This window comes from Neophocaena asiaeorientalis, unplaced genomic scaffold (assembly GCF_003031525.2).
Source record: "Neophocaena asiaeorientalis asiaeorientalis breed wild unplaced genomic scaffold, Neophocaena_asiaeorientalis_V1.1 scaffold975, whole genome shotgun sequence".
Classification (NCBI taxonomy): Eukaryota; Metazoa; Chordata; class Mammalia; order Artiodactyla; family Phocoenidae; genus Neophocaena; species Neophocaena asiaeorientalis.
The window spans coordinates 808,427-828,739 of NW_020173266.1; the positions used below are offsets into that span (position 1 = coordinate 808,427).

Here is a 20,313-nt window from a genome sequence, read left to right on the forward strand (position 1 = left end):
CGGTCTCTCTCCCCCTACTAGGATATAAATTCCTTCAGGGCAGAGATTTTTGACTGGTTTGTCCACATTTATATCCACAGTATCTAGACCAGTGTTTGGCAAGAGTAGGAATAATAAGTATTTAATTGATGGAGGAAGGAAATAAGATAGAAATCAACCATGCCATGTCCTAGTAGTCACTAAAAAGACTAGAATTCTCTAAAAGTTATGATCACATCTCAACTTTTTATCTCCATAGGTTTTTGTCCACATGTTCCCTGCCCCACCCCATAATTGAGAAACTAAAAACATAGAAAATGAAAATTTCAAAAGTAAGTCACAGGATCCTCTTTCCTGTGTGGATGGAGGATGTGTTTTGGTGTCAAAGATAGTAGGTTTGAATTACAGCCCAGCCTTTTATGAGCTAAGCAATCCAGCTGCCCATGTAAACCTCTCTGAGTCATATTGTGTACAGTGGAGATAATGATGTCTCAATACTTAACCATTTTTTACCTTCAGAAGTAAAAATTTTGTATGGTTCAAACCTAACAATAACAAAACGTAGTCATGTTAACTAGAGATAATATTTGTTAAATGCCTGGCCCATGATAGTCAGCAAAATTAATTACATTAATTCTGGCCATTCTTTCCTATGAGTACATGATATAAGCACAGAGGTTCACTAGTAAAAGAGTCCGTAAATCTAAAGGGACCTGTGATTTTTATTGTAGCATCAGTGTTTCTATTTTCTAAGCCATTTATTTTGATAAGTGGGTAAACATCTGTAAACGTTAAGACCCACAATCTTAACCCACAATCCAGCCAATCTACTTACATAAGCAAACAAAGAAGCTGCCCAAGTACAGAAAATAAATTCATATTTGGTTTAAAACAAAAGCCAATATTTTTAAAAAGCTTTTATTAAGGTAACAGTATTATTTTAATTTGTCATGAATTTTAAACAATTAGATTATTTTAATTCACTGTTTTTTTGCTTCCATGATATCATGTAGTAGGCACTTAATAAGTTAATAAATTAATTATGAGGTTTTTGCATTAAGTTAATTTTGTTTGAACTCTTAAAATTTTTGAGTTTAGAGACATATTTTGTTTTTAATTAAACATAACATTTTAAGTAATGACTCAGTCTTTCCTCATTTAAACTGATCCTTTTATCCCTGGATGTTTTCACGTGTTTTCAAAAATTGGCTTATTTTGAGTGTGTCTTGATTATCCCTGATGAGAATAAAAGAGAAGTATGTAGACTGATTGTTTTTGACAAAAGTAAAATACATATTTTAAGAGGAGTGTATCTATGCCAAATTCTCAAGCAAACTATCTCAAAAGCCATAACATAAAATGTCCTTCTTGGAGACTGTGATTAGCCAGTTCAGTGTTTCCTCAGAGGTAAACTAACCATCTTGACAGAAGTTAACAGCTTAAGTGTGAAAGACCTATTATTTGTTTGTTTTTGAAGTAATTCATTACAGGATTATTGGTTTCTTCATTAACGTCACTACATATGGTTATTTACACTCTGTCTATCCAGCACAACACAGATGGCAAATGTTAAGGAGAGAATTTGGGATTTTAGGGAAAGTTTGAGTAATAGACAAAAACCCATCATCACTATGTGTTTTCAGATTTTAAAAGAAAGAAAATAAAGAAATTGTGCTCCAGAATGTCATTTGTTTTCAATTTGAGCTAGAGAATGTTTTCAATTGGGGAACATAACTTGCTGTGGTGGTGTCTATTTTGAGTACAGAGTATTTTTACTCTCTACTTAACTAGTTTATTGAGAATTATAGTATTCTAATTAAAAAAATTGTATACTATTACATTGTATAGAGTTACGGTGAGCAAAAATGTAAAGATACTGCTGAAGAAGAGAGAATTACCTCTGAAAAGCTTAACAGTCTCTAATGACAGAAAAGACAGCTTATTTAAAGAGACACCAGTGATTTTTTTAGAGGTACTGTGACCAGTGTAGAAATGGTATGAGCATATGAGATTGTGTTTTTAAATCTCTCTTCAGGAAATAGAAGTTCTTCATTTATAACCTTTATAAGTAAAAAAAAAAAAAAAAAATTAGACTAAGATGGAACTTACTAACGCTATTTAAATATATGAACAGTTAATAAAAATGAAGTGTGGTGCTTGCTTGTTTGTTATGGAGGATAAAACAAACAAAATGTTTGTTTGGGATGAATGTGTAAGCGCCTGTGTCTGAGTTGGTAAGGTCCTTTTAGTCTGTACTAGAATTTTCTAACATGAGCAGTGTTGTGAATTATTGAAGAATTTCCTCTTCAGTGGTTTGTGATGTGTTGTATAATCTGCCTATGCAAGTGCTAAAGATAACCCTTATAGGCGTTCTAAGTGGTCTGTCCCCCTGGAACTTCAAGTTTCTAAGTGTGGACTGTTAATTACTCATCAGATAACCTGAATGGTGTCTTTGATGAATGTTCATCTTTTATATTCAACAAATAATGGAAAAAAGTATTTCATACTCACAAATATGTATCTACTATGTTACATTTTATGATAATTTACATTTATAATATATCCTAGAATAAATGAAAGCAACAGTAATATGTTGTTAGTTCTGAAATATATAGTTCATAAATGTAATTCTTTCTATACTCACATTGATTAAAACAAGAATAACTTTACTGGCCTTGTAAAATTTGGCCAAGATATTCCAACAAGTACTTGTCAACAGGAAAAAATACTACACAATCTAAAAGTTGAGAGTTATGTTTTGTTCGAGGACTTTACTGAGGACTATAGCCTGGGAGGCGGCAGCCTCTCAGATAGCTCTGAGGAGGCGTCCCAAAGAGGTAAGGGAAGAGCCAGGGTATGTAGAAGTTTTTGCTGGAAAAAAAAAAAATTAGTGGAACATCAAAAGATTACTGCTAATCTCACACACACACACACACACACACACACACACGAAAACAGACATCCCAAGTTAGTGAATTTAGTGCTTTGTATGTATGGGAAGATGCAAGAGTCTGGGCTCATTGAAATTATTCCTTTGATATGCATCTTAACTATCTAGGGCCAGTATCCTCGTTTTTTTCCATCCTGAATTCCCCTCAGGGTGCACCGTCAGGGGTGGCTGCAGTGGCTGATGGCTTGATGGCAACATTCTTGTACGTTACTGAAATGGTAGGCAACCTTTTTGGTCCACATACTTTTAAATCAGTTTTCTAAGCTGAATTTAGATCAGAATATCCCAGAGCTAAAGCGGTTATATAGTGCCAGTGTGAGGTATATCACTTTAATAAAAAGCATTAGCCATGAAAACTCACTGAAGAATTTTTGGTCTGATAAGATATTTTCACCCTCCCAAATTAAGTTTTGAAAAATGCAGTAACTAATCACAGAAATGACTCTTGGTCCTAGGAGTCTTGTCGCTGTTCTCTGTCAAATGCATGGGGACATGAGAAGAGTTACAGGAATTCACATCATTTTGTGAATATGTGTGTGTGTGTGTGTGTGTGTGTGTGTGTGTGTGGTGAAAATAGGAGGTTATTTTCCTCCAAACCTTAAGTATGTCTTGCAAGTTGTGATAACCCATTATAAATTTATCCAGACTGACTACTGCTCTGCCTTTTCAATCCATGGTCTGACATCTCAGAAGGCTATAATAATCATCAGATCATCAAAGTCAGGCATATAAGCACATATATTACATCGAGCCCTGACCTTGGATCTACAATGCTGTAGACAAATGCATTATACAGTTGACTTATCAAGAGAGTCTATTAATTTCCCATAATTTTCCAAATTAAAAGCATTCCTTAACTATAGATACGTTATTTGTTCCATTAACTTTTTTCACTAGTTCCCTAATTTTACTATTGATTGTAGATGCTCTAGTTATTTTGAACAATGTGTGGTGTGACTGGGTTCTGTGACATATTTTGTGAATTGGCCTCTCTTTTTTCCACTTCACTAAACCTGATCTGCTCTTGGAGTTTCCATTCAATGATTCTGGAAGCATGGATTGGATAATGATAGACTTTGCAATGAAAGTTGCTGAAGATGAGAATGAGCTAGAAAGCATGGAATTACAATGAGAGCAGCTGCTGCTGCATATTCTTGAACAGTAGTAAGATCTGCTGTTTTATCTTGTCAGTCTCATCAAGGGAAATTGGTCAGAATGAGATGAGTATTACTTAACACTTAGAAAGAAGTGAAATGATGTTCTTACAATTAAAATATCTGTATGATCTGTACAGTGGTGGGTGAGGGAACTGCTTAGTGTCAACCTCATTGAAGCAAACACTGGTGTGAGAAATACTGAAATGCGTTTAGGAACTTGTGTGAACCTGGAAACAAGGGGAAAAGACCTTTAAAAAATATATGGGACTTAATAAATGTAGTCACAGAATAACATTTTTTTATACTCTAACTGTAGTCAGCCTGGTGCTTTCTCAAAAAAATCCAAAGACATCACACTTCAATTAATTTTGGTGTATCTTTCTGTTCGTTTTTTATTTTTGCTTTTTGCAAAATGAACAAAGATATATGACGGTTCTCTACCATGGCGGATAGCCTTCTAGGTTCCTGCATTCTTGGTCCAAGGGAGCATTCATGAATCTACCAGTTAAATTATTCAGGAAAGTAGAGTTATAAATAAACTTATCTAAGCATACAGTGAATTCTGTTTTTCATTGAAGTCAAATTTTATACTTTTTCTAAAGGAATAGGTTACTTAACAGAAACTAAATTAATTATAAGCTGAGCAACAGCGGTAGAAATCATTGAAAAAAATAAAAGCCTACACTCACGGCTGCACAAGATTTTAACTCTTCTCAATATTTTATACTGCCTGTCCATACTGAAGGACAGAGCATGAACAGGTTGGCGTTTACTTTTGACCTGAAAGATACATGCCCTGTTTTGGCTAATAACATGTAAAATTGATTGGAGGGGTTAGTTGGAATCATTACAATTCCAAGATTTGGGGAAAGCTGGATTTCATTCACGACAAAACAAGCCCCCAAAAAACAAGGCAAAAAATAACTTTCCAAATATTTAAAAATCCTAAGTCTCATTCTCTCTTTTCTTAGTCTGATTTTTCTTTTGAGACAGTAGTTTTAACCATCACCTTGGTTCTGCAGTGGAAGAAAGAGATACCTCTTGAGAATGCTTAGTATTTCTCTTATCATGCAAATATATACACCTGATGCCCGGAGACTACAATTTTAATCTTAAATCTAAGCAGTTGATATGATTCTTTGAACCAGTTTCTTAAAATCTTTCTTTTTTCCATGTCGTCAACTCTTAACTGGAAGTGGAACCACACCTATCTAATTCATAAAACATCTTAATACTTAGAATACTCAATGGTATTCATAATGTTGTCCTATCTCTAGCTTCTGCAAGTCAGCTGCAGGTGGCAGAAAAGTTACCCAATTACTTTAATGTGGATGGACTGAATTCTTTTATATCAGCAAATGTTCTGTATAACTATATATAGCTTCTTTAGACCCTGAAACTTTTATGTAATCCATTTTTAATGAAAATCTTTATAAATACTTTACATATCCTTTAATCTTTAAAAAAATAGTAAATATTTTTTTCATCTTCAGATTCAGACTCATCTTAGGAATGACACAGCCATATTTTGTAACCCAATGATATCTTCACAAACCTTTTAAAAAAATCTAAACCTATTTTCACTTACACTAAATGATCCCAATGCCAGACTTTTCTGTTCTTAAATATTTGTTAATCATTTACTGTCAGACCATAGCAATTTAACAGGACTAAGACTAGTAGTACTTCTTTCCCAATTAACAATTTATGCCTTGAAATTCAGAGTAGTTAGGTTTTTATAGAGCAAAGTACAAAGATGATTTGAATAATTTATCTTTTAAATCTTGAGGGCCTCTAGCAATTAAAAGGCTGAATATTGGTGTTATTGAACAAGTGAATTATGGATAAGTGAGCTTTACAATAATTTCTTGAAAAGCAGGCTTGACTAGAAGCTTGGTAATTTCCAGGTGTTATATTTGGATAAAATATTATATAATAGAGTATTAAACCAATCAACTCCAGAATCTTCGATGACTTTGATTTTGAAAGCCAAAATAATGGAAATTACTCTCCTAAATATTCACTAATATATCAAACTAGTGAAATAAAAATAGTCACTAAGAAACAAGCTGTTAATTGCACAGGAAACTCCAAACATAGATGAGTTGATAGGCACCTTTTTCTATAAAACTACCCAGAACATGAAAGTGATCCTAATTTGTATATTTGCCTAAAATAAAAACTATTTCCAAGAGTTATTTTTGTTAATGGCAGCATGGAAAAAGACAATAAAACCATGGGATACCCAGTTTTGTGGAATTGGTGTATTAATTAATTACAACTCTGGCTCAGTAATTAAGTCATCAGTCACCTTCCCAGAGGAAGTTCAAAGACATTTAGGTAGTTCATTTAAGTTTATGATTTCAAAATATTGAATTAGGCACTATGGGCTGGAAAGGAACATAGATTAGTGAATTAAACAGCAGACAGTACCTCAGCCAAATAAATCTCCAGCCCTGGCACAGCTTCTGAATTTGCTGGATGACTTGAGTAAGTCACTTAACCTCCCTGTCCTTCAAGTCTCTGGCAGGCAGGTACCCAATAACTCTGAGAAACATGGAAGGCGTAGTTAAATTAAGTAGAGCAAAATTTTTAAATTTATTTTATTGAAATATAGTTGATTTACAATGTTGTGTTAATTTCTGCTGTACAGCAAAGTGATTCAGTTATACATACATATACATTCTTTTTCATATTCTTTTCCATATGGTTTATTACAGGATACTGAATATAGTTCCCTGTGCTATACAGTAGGACCATGTTATTTATCCATTCTATATACAGTAGTTTGCATCTGCTAATCCCAACTCCCAGTCCATTCCTCCTCACCCACCTTGGCAACCACAAGTCTGTTCTCCACATCTGTGTGTCTGTTTCTGTTTCATAGATAGGTTCGTTTGTGTCATATTTTAGATTCCACATATAAGTGATATCATATGGTATTTGTCTTTCTCTTTTTGACTTACTTTACTTGGTATGATAATCTCTAGGTCCATCCACGTTGCTGCAAATGGCATTATTTCGTTCTTTTTGATGGCTGAGTAATATTCCATGATATATATATATCACATCTTTATTCATCTGTCAATTGACATTTAGGTTGTTTCCATATATTGACTATTGTGAATAGTGCTGCTATGAACATAGGGCTGCATGTATATTTTTGGATTATAGTTTTGTCCAGATATATACCCAGGAGTGTGATTGCTGAATTATATGGCAACTCTGTTTTTAGTTTTTTGAGGAATCTCCATACTGTTTTCCATAGTGGCTGTACCAATTTACATTCCCACCAACAATGTAGGAAGGTTCACTTTTCTCCACACCCTCTCCAGCATTTATTGTTTGTAGATTTTCTGATGATGGCCATTCTGACTAGTGTGAGGTGATATCTCACTGTAGTTTTGATTTGCATTTCTCTAATGATTAGTGATGTTGAGCATACTTTCATGTGTTTGTTGGCCATCTGTTTGACTTCTTGGGAGAAATGTCTATTTAGGTCTTCTGTGCATTTTTCAATTGGGTTGTTTGTTTTTTGGTTGTTGAGTTGTGTAAGCTGTTTGTATATTTTGGAAATTAAGCCCTTGCTGGTCACATTATTTGCAAATATTTTCTCCTAGTCTGTAGGTTGTCTTTTTTTGGTTTGTTATGGTTTCTTTTGCTGTACAAAAGCTTGTAAACTTGATTAGATCCCATTTGTTTATTTTTGCTTTTATTTCTATTGCCTTGGGAGACTGACCAAAGAAAACATGGGTACGATTTATGGGAGAGAATAATAGAATAAATATTGACAAAGAGTAAATGAGTAGAATTGCTAAGCTAAGATGATACATATAAAAAAAGCTAAACAACTTTTGATCACTGAATAAGTAAATCTTTAGGCACAGTTCACTAAAAGATTTTAATATTCGATACTCTGCTAACATTTTAGTGAATCTCAATTTGCATGTATAAATTCAGTTTATTTCCTAACCCAAGTTCCATTGTAGACCAACTAGTCTTCTGAATAAGTTTTATTATTAAATATTTTCACCTCAAACTAATAAATTTAAAATCTGAACAAAGATTCAGAAGAAGCCTGAGCTCAAATAACTTGGTTCTTTCTCTCCATTCAACTCTCTTAAAAGAAATTATAAGTTTAAACATTGATAGATGTGCCTAGTTTAATCTTTCTAGACCTATACAGATTACTTCCCCATGGAAATACTGTGGCCTCATATATGGTGGTAATTCTGCTGATTTTGAGATGCGCAGGACCCATGAATGCCTTTCCAGTTAGCATAATCACAGCCAGGCTGCTACCAGACATGATCATCATCACTTCCATACTTGGCATTTGTCTAATGCATTAAAATGCACAAAGAACTTTATATACATTGTCTATCCATGTATTTATGGATTCATATGTGCATGCATTGAGACATTTACTCAATACTAGGTGTTAAAAGGTAGAAAGTAGTCATGTCCTGGTTAGATCTGTGAACATCCTGTGATAATGCTATAGGAGGACCACAGTGAGATTGAATAGCTGCATCTGGAACACTCAGGAAAGTCCATACAGAAGAGGTAACATTGGAGCAAAGTATTGAGGGAGATTTCCAGGCAGAAGACAGAGTTTCCAGGCAGAAGGAACAGCGAGAGGAAAGGCACAGAATTATCAATGAGCCAGGACTAGTTGGGAAAGAGTGAGCCCCTTGGTGTAGTTGTAGAATAGGTTATGTGGGAGCCCTGGGGGAAAAGAAGTGTCAGGAAATGAAGCTGGAAAAAAAGAGAGTAGGAAAACCTTTAAAGAACAAACAAACAGGGCTTCCCTGGTGGTGCAGTGGTTGAGAGTCTGCCTGCCGATGCAGGGGACACGGGTTCGTGCCCCGGTCCAGGAAGATCCCACATGCCATAGAGCGGCTGGGCCTGTGAGCCTTGGCCGCTGAGGCTGCGCGTCCGGAGCCTGTGCTCCGCAACGGGAGAGGCCACAACAGTGAGAGGCCCACGTACCGCAAAAACAAAAACAAAAAAGAACAAACAAGTGTGAGCTTTGGCTTCCAGAGAGTGGGGGAACAGCACGGTCAGCTCTGTTCTATAGAGGGATGATTCTGCAGCAGTGAGGAGTGGAGGGGCTGGTGAGGAGAGGGTATGGAAGGAGAAGGGGGAGACCTCAGGGCAGGAGTGGTTAGGAACATCCGACAGCCAGAATCAGAGCAATGGCAATGAGCCCAGAGAGGAAGAAATGGATCTGAGAAAGATTTGGATGAATAAAGAGGAGCCAGTGATCAACTGTATGAGGAATTGAAAAGAGGCATCAAGGATTTTGGTGTAGGCAGCTGAGTAGATTACGATGCCACCATCCAATATGAGAAATACAACAGAAGCAGCAGGTTTTGCAAGGAAGATGCTTGACGTCAATTTTGAGCACCCAGGTGTGAAATGCCAGGACAACAGGGAGTGTTTAGATTGCAGTCACAAAAATGAACTTGGAGCCCAGAAAGATTTAAGGTTCGTGATAGAGATTTGGCAGCCTTCAGTAGATGGTCAAAGCCAGAGGAATAAATGAGATTACCAAGAAAAAAGCAAAAGAAATGAGGAAGAGGCTGAAGACATACCCTGGGAAACAACACGGTAATTGCTAAGGATAAATTATATGACTCATGGATGATTGGATAAGAAAGCACTTGAGTTGCTCATTCAAATATGTACTGAACATTTACTCTATGCCATGTACTATGCTAGATGCGGGTTGTAATGGTGAGGTACCTACCCCTCTGGAGTTTACAACATAATAATAGAGAAAACTGATCAAATACACACAAAGAAGTACGTAAGTACCAGTGTACCAAGTGCTTTTAAACAGCACGTGTAGGATATGTGTGAACTTATAACACGGGGACCTCTCCTAAAATGAGACTCCAAGTAGGATTTTTTGAAGAAATAATAGGTGAGTTGAAAGCTGATAAAAGAAATGAAGGCAATAATGGGGGACACTTTCCCAAGAAGAGAGGGCAGCTCACATGAAGAGCTGGCAACAGGAGGAGGCATGGTCATTTTGAATTGCTAAGAGAAGGCGCCATGGGTGGGGTGTAGAGGATAAAGTAAGGCAGCCTTTGAGTGGGGCTGGTGAGATGGACAGGGTTTAGATTATACGAGGTTTCATAGTCCCTCTTCAGATAATTTTTCTGGACAAGAAATGATGGGTGCTTGTACCGGAGTGATGGTAAGAAGAAAAGAAGTAGACTCATGTGTAAGGCCTTGAAAAGGCAAAATCAATAGGACTTGAAGGATTGGATTTGGAGTGGGGGTGTGAGAAAGTCAAAAATGATCCTCAGGCTTCTTTCTGGCTCGTGCACCTGGGTGGATGATGCCGTTCACCAGGATGGAGGTCCCTGGAAGAGCAAATAGGTTTGTGGCAACAGAAGTTCATATGCTCAGTTTAGGGTATGTTGGGTTCCAGACGCATTAAAGATATCCAAACGGAGATTCCAAAATAGGCACAGACATACAGACCTGGAGGAAAAGTCTAGAAACAAGGTAACAATTTGGGAGTCATGGGATACAGACAGCAATTTAAAACACTGGTGTAGTTAGAACTATAGGAATAACAGTATATGGTAAGAGGGCCTCAGACCGAGCCTTTAAAAGGAATTGAAACGTTTCAAGTCCACATTGCAAATGAGAGTGAGATGATGAGAACAGAGAAAAGAGAAAAAAGGGGAGTATTTCAAGATGGCAGAAAGGATTCACCAGCAAACTCTGTGCCTTTGGGCAGTGCCTGTACTCTGTACTTCTCTGTTAACCAGAGAGGTAACATCGGTCTGCATATCTCAGAGAATTGTCCTGATGCTCAGATCTGATCATGCTTGAGAAATGTTGAAATCTATCCGTTGTTTTATTACATAATCACTCTCGGTTCCCAGGGTTTGTTTTTTTTGTTTGTTTGGTTTTTTTTTTTTTTTTTAAACACTGGGCCCATTCACACTCTTATCTTTCTCTTCCAGGCTTCTTTAGAACAATAAAGAGACAAAAAATATGAATTTGAACATGGCAGTGTTCTCAGTTCTTTTGCAGAATTGCATGGAAAGTAATCACACTCAGGATCTGGAGCATTTCTGCTGCCTGCTTTTCTCTCCTGCCTTTCCCCTAGGAACCTGGAAATCCCCAGAAACTACTTTGGGACCTGTGGGTATAGGCTTGAGCACCTCAATTCTATAAATAAAACTATTTGGTAATCAGTTCCCTGTGATTAAGTGTCTAGCCATGAGGTTAGAAGCTTCTGGTACTCAGGGAACACCTTACTGGTACACTCTTCCCTCACCTTCAGGGTAATTAGTGACACCTCTCAAGCTCTCCCCACTTTGACTTCCGGAGTGGCCATTACTTGACATTCAGGAAGAGGGAAGGCCAGAGGATAGTGACCCCTCCCCCCAGACCATAGACATCCGGGCACCTTGCGCAGTGATTGTTCCTCAGCCTCACTGCTGGCGAGAGGAGATATAGCTAGCATCAAACCCTTCTTCTTCCTCTAGGTCACTGTGGCAACAGTTCCAACCACAACAGACTTCTATATACAAATGATTCATTCCCAGCCTTCTGCTTTCCTTTAAAGAGTCAGCTGTCATGTGCTGCCCTGACTCACTCAAGCGCCTTTGCTCCAGGGAAATAAGCACTCTAAAGATAACTGAGTTCCAGGCCCCTCCTGAGCCAAGAGAGGCACGTTGCTTTTATGATGATGCAGTACAGAAGCATTCTGGCTACTTCCCATGTGCCGTCCTGCCAGCTACAGCACCACTGTTTCTGAAAATAAGAACTACGAAGGCAACTTGTGTTGCTTTGATTATGCAGGACAATAATTAAGCCAGGTGTAGGATGCAGACTATTGAAGAGCTAATGAGTGTTTCCATAGTGGTTCAGAGTGAGACATGGCCATGTACACCGATGTTTCTAGTTGCATATTATGCTTCTGAAGAAATCTAGAGACTTCCAGGAACTTCAGAAGGTGACCCAGAACTGTTCACACTTTGTACACTAACTCTTAGCCTAATGAAGCTCTTCAAAGGGCAGTGATCTTATGTTCATTTTTTCCTTCTTTTATTCTAAAAAATTAACATTGTTTTCTAAACTGTAGTTTTTTTTTCCTATTAGCCACATAGCATCCTAAGAAATCTATTAGTTTTAAATGAGGATTTAATACGAGGAGGAAGTTTTGGTAGTCACATTTTTCTAATCTCATTTTCTGAGCTCCTCTGCACCAGTGTCCTTTATATTCCAGAATTGGGTCAGCTGTCATGCGTTTTTGCCAAATGTTCATACTGTTGACGCTACAGACAGATGAATCACTTACTGCCTAACTAAATTAAGCTAAACTGTGCCATTGGCACCATCCCTATTACAGAATTATTCCCTGCCACTACTTCTGTCAGTATGCTTTGATGTTCCATATATTATAGCTGTTCATTAATCAGATGATCATGGGCAGGAAATGTTTTAGGTGTGTATAGGAGCTAAGAAACCTTATGTTATTTTTTTCAATATAAATGAAATTATGTAAATAACTGAATATGGAATCTGACCTGTATGGAGATTATTTTTTGATATTATCAACCTTGACATTGTTAGCAACCATTTGTGGACAAACCATATTTTATAAGGTAGTCTCATATAATCTCAGTAAAGTCAAGTTAGGTTTACAGAACATTTGTTTTTTGTTTTTTTACATCTTTATTGGAGTATAATTGCTTTACAATGGTGTGTTAGTTTCTGCTTTGTAACAAAGTGAATCAGCCCCTCCCTCTTCCCTGTCCCTTCCGCCCTCCCTATCCCTCCTATCTAGATGATCACCTATCCCTCCTATCTAGGGATCACCAAGCACCAGGACATTTGTTTTAAATAAGGAATATCACAACCTGGATAACCTGGAGTTTTTGGGTTTTTTTTTTTTTTTTTTTTTTCCGATAAGTCTTTATTCATTGTATTTTCCCAAGGAAAAGAAGGGGAAGGGAAAAGGGTCAGCATGTGTGTTACAAAATGATAGCAAATGGGAAAGGAAGTACCAGGCACAGCAAAATCAACCAACAAATAAACACTGCCCAGATGGGGTCGCCAAAGCCCAAGGGGGCTCAGTGTCCTGCAGTTCAGTAATGAGGGGAATAACCTGGAGTTTTGAAAGTGAATATAAACTTTTAAGTTTGTGGTTAAGAATCTGCTAAAAAAAGATCAGATTCATTAAAAATGCAAACTGGTTGACTTTAATCAATAAGAACTAAAACCAGACTTCAGCTTTTTCTATGATGAATAGCAGCCTATCTAAGATAGATGGAAATAACTTTTTGTGATTACCCCCAGTTTATTTCCAGTGATTTAAGAAAGTATCACAATGTTCTTTAAACAAAATTCAATTAAATTTAATTTTTAAAATATTTCATGCCTTTATTTCCTTATTAAGAGAATACTGTTCTGAAATCAGGAAAAGGTTATCAAATCAGTTGATCAAATTCAACTTATTGAGCATCTGTTTTATTAAAGACATTGGATAAAGCTTTTTCGAGGATACAAAGAAATAACGTGTTCTTTGCCCACAGGGAGCTTTTAATTTAACTAGGAAGACATTACACAGTAAACCAAGTTAAGTAACAATTTAAAACAATAATTTAAAGAAGTTGTCATGGTATATAGCATATGCTTAATTGCCAAATGAATAATACAAGGTAGGCTTTCCAAAATGGGAAAGAACACTTGAGGCAGATGAAGTAGGTGGGATTTGAGCCAAGCCAACTATTAATAATTTTACCGGTTATGGGCTAGAAATAGAAACAAATCATGTTTGTTGTCAGAGTTGACAGCCATATGGGGGGACTTCCATCTCCATCCACAGCATTGATTCATACCTTCTTTTTCCAATTTACAGTTTATGGAAGGCTATTTATCTAAATATGATGGCAATTACAGCGTTAGCATCCTCTTTTGTAGGGTTAGTTGAGCTGGACAATAAAAAAATGCAAATAATTAAAGCTAAATGTCTCAATGCAAGATGTCAGCTATACTGTGAAGATAGATTAAAATAACACAAAAATGTTCGTAAACTCAATCATGTTGGTAAAGGTAATAAGAACTACTTGTTAAAAATATAGCCTTGACCTTCTGGGTGACTGTCGTTTTCTAACAAAGGGAGGGCAGCAGTGCTTCTCCAACATGAACATGCTTACCTGAGGGTCCTGGTAAAATACAGATTCTGAAACTGTAGGTCTGGAGTAGGACCTGAGAATCTGTGTTTCTGCCAGGCTCCCAGAAGAGGGACCTAATGTTGATCTGTGCGCTTGAGCAGCAAGACTGTAGAGAGGATAACACCAAGATTCTGAGAGGGATGTGTCTTAACTGGTAATACCCTGTTTAAAGAAAATAGCAGTACCATTAGAGTAATTTTATATGGCTTTTGCCCTTTATTCTCACCCAACTCTTTATCTTTGCCTTTAGCACGAAAGCAAGAGATTATCAAAGTTACTGAACAACTCATCGAAGCTATCAACAATGGGGACTTTGAAGCTTACACGTGAGTAGAGGCACCTTTATTTTGCTTTCACGCATATGACAAAGTATTTTCTATATGAATGCATTCTTCAATGTACCTGACTCGTGTATATTTAACGCCAGGTTTGATACACCCACAATAGCTTCATTCCAACGTATACATGACTCAGGTGCCTCTAGGAGAGAAATAAATGTAATTAAGATTTCAGAGAGAGAAGATGAGACTTCTGATAGGAGGATTGGGGATTTCTTTGTCAGTGCACAGAAGCCTGACCCTCTGGCACCTCCATGTGAGAGAAGGCATTCCAGGCAGAGCAATCCATGAGAGCAAACACACAAGAAACACGAAAGCACGTAAATAGTGCACTTGGCTTAAGAGATGTTATTCCTCGCAGTTCTGCAGAGGTGATGGGACAGAGAAAGAGTAGGAGGCAGCGTCTGGCAGCCTTTTCCCTTTCCAGCCAGCACAGCTCAACTTTATCTTCATCTCTTTTAGGGGTTTGCCTCTTAGATAAAATTGTATTTGAAGAAAGCGTTCTAACGTTAAATTTAAAGTTTACCATAGGTGTTGAAGGAAGTCACTTTGATCAAATAAAAGTAAAGCTTTCAAATAGGGCGTGAAGGCTTATTGTGCAAAGAACGTGGGTCAATAAGTTAGTTATTTGAGTGGAGAAAGAAATCAGTTCTCAGCTTTCCCCTTATACCATACTAGTGAGGTCCTCTTGAATGAAAGTGTTAAATGCAGAAAAGAGTTTGATCTCTGGTTGGAAAGATCTACGTTTAAAAGCAGGGGAAGTCAGTGAAATGAAAAAGTGAAATGATTAGGCTACCTAAATAGATGAAACTTAATATACTTTAATTTTTTTTAAAGCCAAAATAAAACAGACCAAAAAAACAGAAAAATATTTGTAAAACGTGTCAAAAGTTAATTTAGATTGAGAAGATAAGGTTGAAAAGTGGAAAAATAGGTAAAGGAACTGAGCGATTAGCAAAAGAGGAAATATGAATGACAAGTAAACTAATGAAAGCATGTTGATGTCCACTAGTTGTGTGCAAATCTGAAGGAGGGTTTTCTGCCGATCAAATCAGCATGGATAAAAACTCCGCTGATCACCAAAGGGGCACAGATACTGCAGGACAATAGTGACTTTTCCCACCACCTGATGGAGTATAAATGGGGACAGACTTTCAGAGTGGTGGTGACAGCAGGGGTTTGGGTCGCAGTTCTATACCAGGAAGTGTTTCCAAAGGTTCAAATCACTACTTTAACCCTATGTTCCTAGTTATAAAAATTTAGGGCTTTCCTGGTGGCGCATGGTTGAGGGTCCGCCTGCCGATGCAGGGGACACGGGTTCGTGCCCTGGTCCGGGAGGATCCCACATGCCGCGGAGCGGCTGGGCCCGTGAGCCATGGCTGCTGAGCCTGCGCGTCCGGAGCCTGTGCTCCGCAACAGGAGAGGCCACAGCGGTGAGAGGCCCGCGTAATGCAAAAAAAATAAATTTAACATGGGCATGGATTTTGAATTTAAAACAGGGACAAAAAGTGTGAACAAAGATATTTATGGAATCAATATTCAAAATAGTGAAAAATTATAAACAGCTTATATGTCCAACATTATGGTAACATTAATCTGTGGTGTGTTTGGTACCGTGGATACTTATGCAGAATTTCTAGCGATCTGGCAAAACGCTTACGAGTATTCACTGAAGATAAAGCAGAATATAAACGTGTGCGTACATAATTATTCCAACTACATGAGAAAATATAAAAACAGAATGAAATATGACAAATTGGTTTTTAAAAGGAAAAAAGATATTGCCTCTGGGAGATGAAACTGTGTTTTGTTGTTTATTTCCTGCTTCTTTCCAAGTTTTGTATAATAAGAAGATATTTTTTATCATCAGTTACAAATAGATAGCCAAATATAAAATATGGAAGAGAGTAACTGAATATAAGAACTAAATTAAATCCAGGACTGCTTCTTATAAATTAATGTGTGTGCAAATACATACAAACACAAGTATATACATATATATGTATTTGTGTTTATCAATTCTTTAACAGGACCTAATAAAAGTATGCTTAGAATGAAAGAAACAGTAAGAAATGCAGTTTAAAAGAACACTGTTTGTTGTCAGAGAATTAAACAGTTGAACAGTTGTTAAAGAGCTGTTTAGAATTCTGTGCCGTAAGACCCGTTCCCTTTTATTCTTTCTGCTGATATAACTTTGTTAGACCCAATATGATGCTTCAAATATAATATACTTAGGATAAAAATCTTTTGGAATAACATTCCCCTGCGGATTGGTAGAGTGTGTTTTGTTGGTGTTGTTAGCCAGGAAAAAGTGGCAAAATATAGCATTTCCTATATTCTCAGACACTTTAAAATAGGTCATTTTAAATAATGCAATTCCTTGGAATCACACCAGTTTACGAATTCCTTTGCCTGTAATCTGGCTTGATTTTGTACACTCAGACCCAGGGGTAATCCAAGAGGACCTTCCATTTGGGAGCTTTTTGCATGGTAGAATGTATTGGTACAGCCCTGTCAGCTGGTCCTTAGAACACCTGTTCAGAGCATACACACCCACAGGTCAAGTGGCAGCTTTGTGAATCTTTTATTAATCCAAAGCCTGTGATAGGAGAGAGAGAGATACATACATTACTTACATAGAAGAAACATGAGAGAGAGAAAGAACGCATGAACAAGTTTTCAAGTATTTTGACTCAATGGCTGGGTAAAAAGGTCCATCATAGTATAGTGATTCTCAGGTGACTTTTTTTTTTTTTATGATGTTGGGGATAGGAGTTTATTAATTAATTTATTTATTTTGGACTGTGTTGGGTCTTCGTTTCTGTGTGAGGGCTTTCTCTAGTTTTGGCAAGCGGGGGCCACTCTTCATCACCGGTGCACGGGCCTCTCACTATCGCGGACTCTCTTGTTGCGGAGCACAGGCTCCAGACGCGCAGGCTCAGTAGTTGTGGCTCACGGGCCTAGTTGCTCCGTGGCATGTGGGAACTTCCCAGACCAGGGCTCGAACCCGTGTCCCCTGCATTAGCAGGCAGATTCTCAACCACTGCGCCACCAGGGAAGCCCCTCTCAGGTGATTTTGGTGCTGATATAAAGTAGTAAAAAATTTTGATTCACTAATGTTGACAACCAAAAGTCATATTTATAGATAAAGTAATAGCCCCTGGCAGAATAAAGTCCCGTTACCATGGGAACATTGTTTTTCCCATTTTACTACTTAGAAAGAGATTATGTATATTTAACTTTGAGCTTTAATACCTGCCCCCCAGGAAGTCTGAGGCAAAGTTTAAAATACCCACCCGCAACTAAGGCTTTCTTTACCACAACAAATAACCACTGTGATTTTTTACTTTAAATGTATTCTTAAAAAATAATCAATTCCAAAATTCTGTGAACCATACGTTCAAGAACCATAATGAGTGAGCCTTTTGAAACTTGCATTTCTGTTGAACAGTTAAAACATTTTGCCTCCCAAATGGGCAATTTCCATACAAAATTAGATGTAGCCCCACCAAATTAATAAATGATCCAAAATCTTTCAGTACGTATTCCTTTTATCTAACTTTGTGAACTACTAATTCTTCAAATCCAGATTTTACGGCACCTTCTGTGAGAAGCCTAAGCTGATCACCACAGGCCCAAGGAAATATTTTCTCCTCTGTTTCCATAGGACTTATAAACATACCCAGACCCAGTGCTCACCATATCAAGCAACTACCCATCATTCCCCAACCATACTCTGCCATTGTACTTGCTGCCCTCCTCTGCCTACCCCCTTCCACACACCTGGAAAACTCCTACTCATTCCAGAAAGCCCAGCTCAACTTTCCTTTCTCACATATATGTCATCTGGTTTTTGAGCACTTCGTATTTATTTCCATTCCAGTATTAATTGTTGTGTTATAATTGTTTCAAAGAATATCTGCTACATAGTAGGTGTTTAACAATTCTTCATTGAATAAATAAAATTTTCCAAGAAAGCCCATCGGCTTTCTCTGAATATTTAAAATAGTATATGTTTTTCTTGAATTACATTTCTAGGATTAAAAAGAAAACTAATGTGCATTTGAATCTCATTAATTTTAAGTTAATTAAGCTTGTTAATTAAAGGTTACTTAAGTCTGTCAGACATTGCCAGAAAGTGTAGGATGTGACACCTGCCTTCAAATCAATCCTATATACATGTTTGATATGAATGTAGATGATGTCAAAAATTATTCCGAAAGTATTTAATTTCAGAGCCAAAGTTGATTTTATAGGACTTGGAGGGTAGCTTGGACTTGGAGAGCATTTAAAAAATAATAAACTCATAACTAAAAAACTAAGGAATTAGAAAAACTGGGGAAAGCCTAGAGAGTTCACCTTGGAAATTGAAAAGTAGGCATTTTAAAAAAGGAAACTTCCTAAAGTGTGATAGATTACCGCCTGCTGGAGCTGGTTTTATTGTCTCGCCCCTGTCTGAGGTCTCTGCAATATTCCTTTTTAGGGTCTGCTCCTCAAACCGCCTTGCCAAGCCCTGTGATAGAAATTTTATATTTTTAAAAAAACTCCTTCATTGGCTGATAAATAAGAATAGATACTGTGAAACAACGAAATACATTAACTCATTTATTATTATTTTTTTTCCTACAGGAAAATCTGTGACCCAGGCCTTACTGCTTTTGAACCTGAAGCTTTGGGTAATTTAGTGGAAGGGATGGACTTTCATCGATTCTACTTTGAGAATGGTACATTTATTCTAAATTTACTATCATGCCTTTTCCAAATTCTCTTTGAATTTCTCCCAAATTTACAGATTCTTTGACTCTTTGCTGCAATGAGAGTTTTTACCTTAGTCCAGCATTTTGCATCGTATTTTTATATTTTTGTATTTGAAATTGAAAAACATGACAGCCTTAAAGAGTTTTGATGTGTTTTGAAAAGTATCTGTTTATATAAAAAAGTGATGTTGATTGAATATACCCCATAGAAGTCCCAGTGAATGTATAATATAAGCTGTGAAATGAGTGACCAAAAATTGTTGAATTTTTCATAAAACATTGTTTTATGAAAATGGTTTTCATAAAACATTGTTTGTATATGAAAAGATAAAAAACCACAGCATGCCAGAATATTTGACATCGAGGAGGGCTTTCAAGCGTAATTAATGCTCCTTTTCAAGGTACAATATAAATGAAGATGAGTAATCAGATAAATATTTCAGTTCCAATTACAAGAATTTTAATGGTCTCAGAGGAAAGAGAAAGTGACAAAAGAAACTCCTGCAGAATTCCTTCAGGTCACCAAGAAAAGTGTAGACCAGAAGTTTCTTTCTTTTATGCTCCTTTCCCTCATACATAACGACATTAGGTATCATGCAGGGAGGGAATTCACCTTTTGCAGTGAGATTTTGATGAATTAAAGAGGAATTGTAGTAATGATTAGGATAATCAAGCTCACGTCCAGTAATTATAAGCACTGAAAATGTCTGCCTTGGCATGGATTTTTACATTTAATGAATTGCTTTGTCTTATATGCACTGGACATTTGCAAGCAAAGATAATTATGTGGTAAATTGGCCTTAACAAAGCTTCAGTAAATGTTCTCTCTGTTCCATCCCGCACTGTGATTGACAGCATCTCATAATGTTTTTCTTCAGTTGACTCTCGATTGACACCATCTCACCTGTAGTAAAAGAATAATTA

General features: G+C 36.9%; 1 protein-coding gene across 1 annotated transcript in view; it reads left to right on the plus strand.

Moving 5' to 3' along the window:
- CAMK2D (calcium/calmodulin dependent protein kinase II delta) overlaps positions 1–20,313 on the plus strand; it is a 275,734-nt gene that overhangs the window by 254,263 nt on the left and 1,158 nt on the right. Inside the window, exons 13-14 of the mRNA XM_024745663.1 lie at positions 14,545–14,620; positions 19,262–19,356. Coding sequence (XP_024601431.1) covers positions 14,545–14,620; positions 19,262–19,356 — 171 coding nt within the window. The remainder of the gene's footprint in view (positions 1–14,544; positions 14,621–19,261; positions 19,357–20,313) is intronic.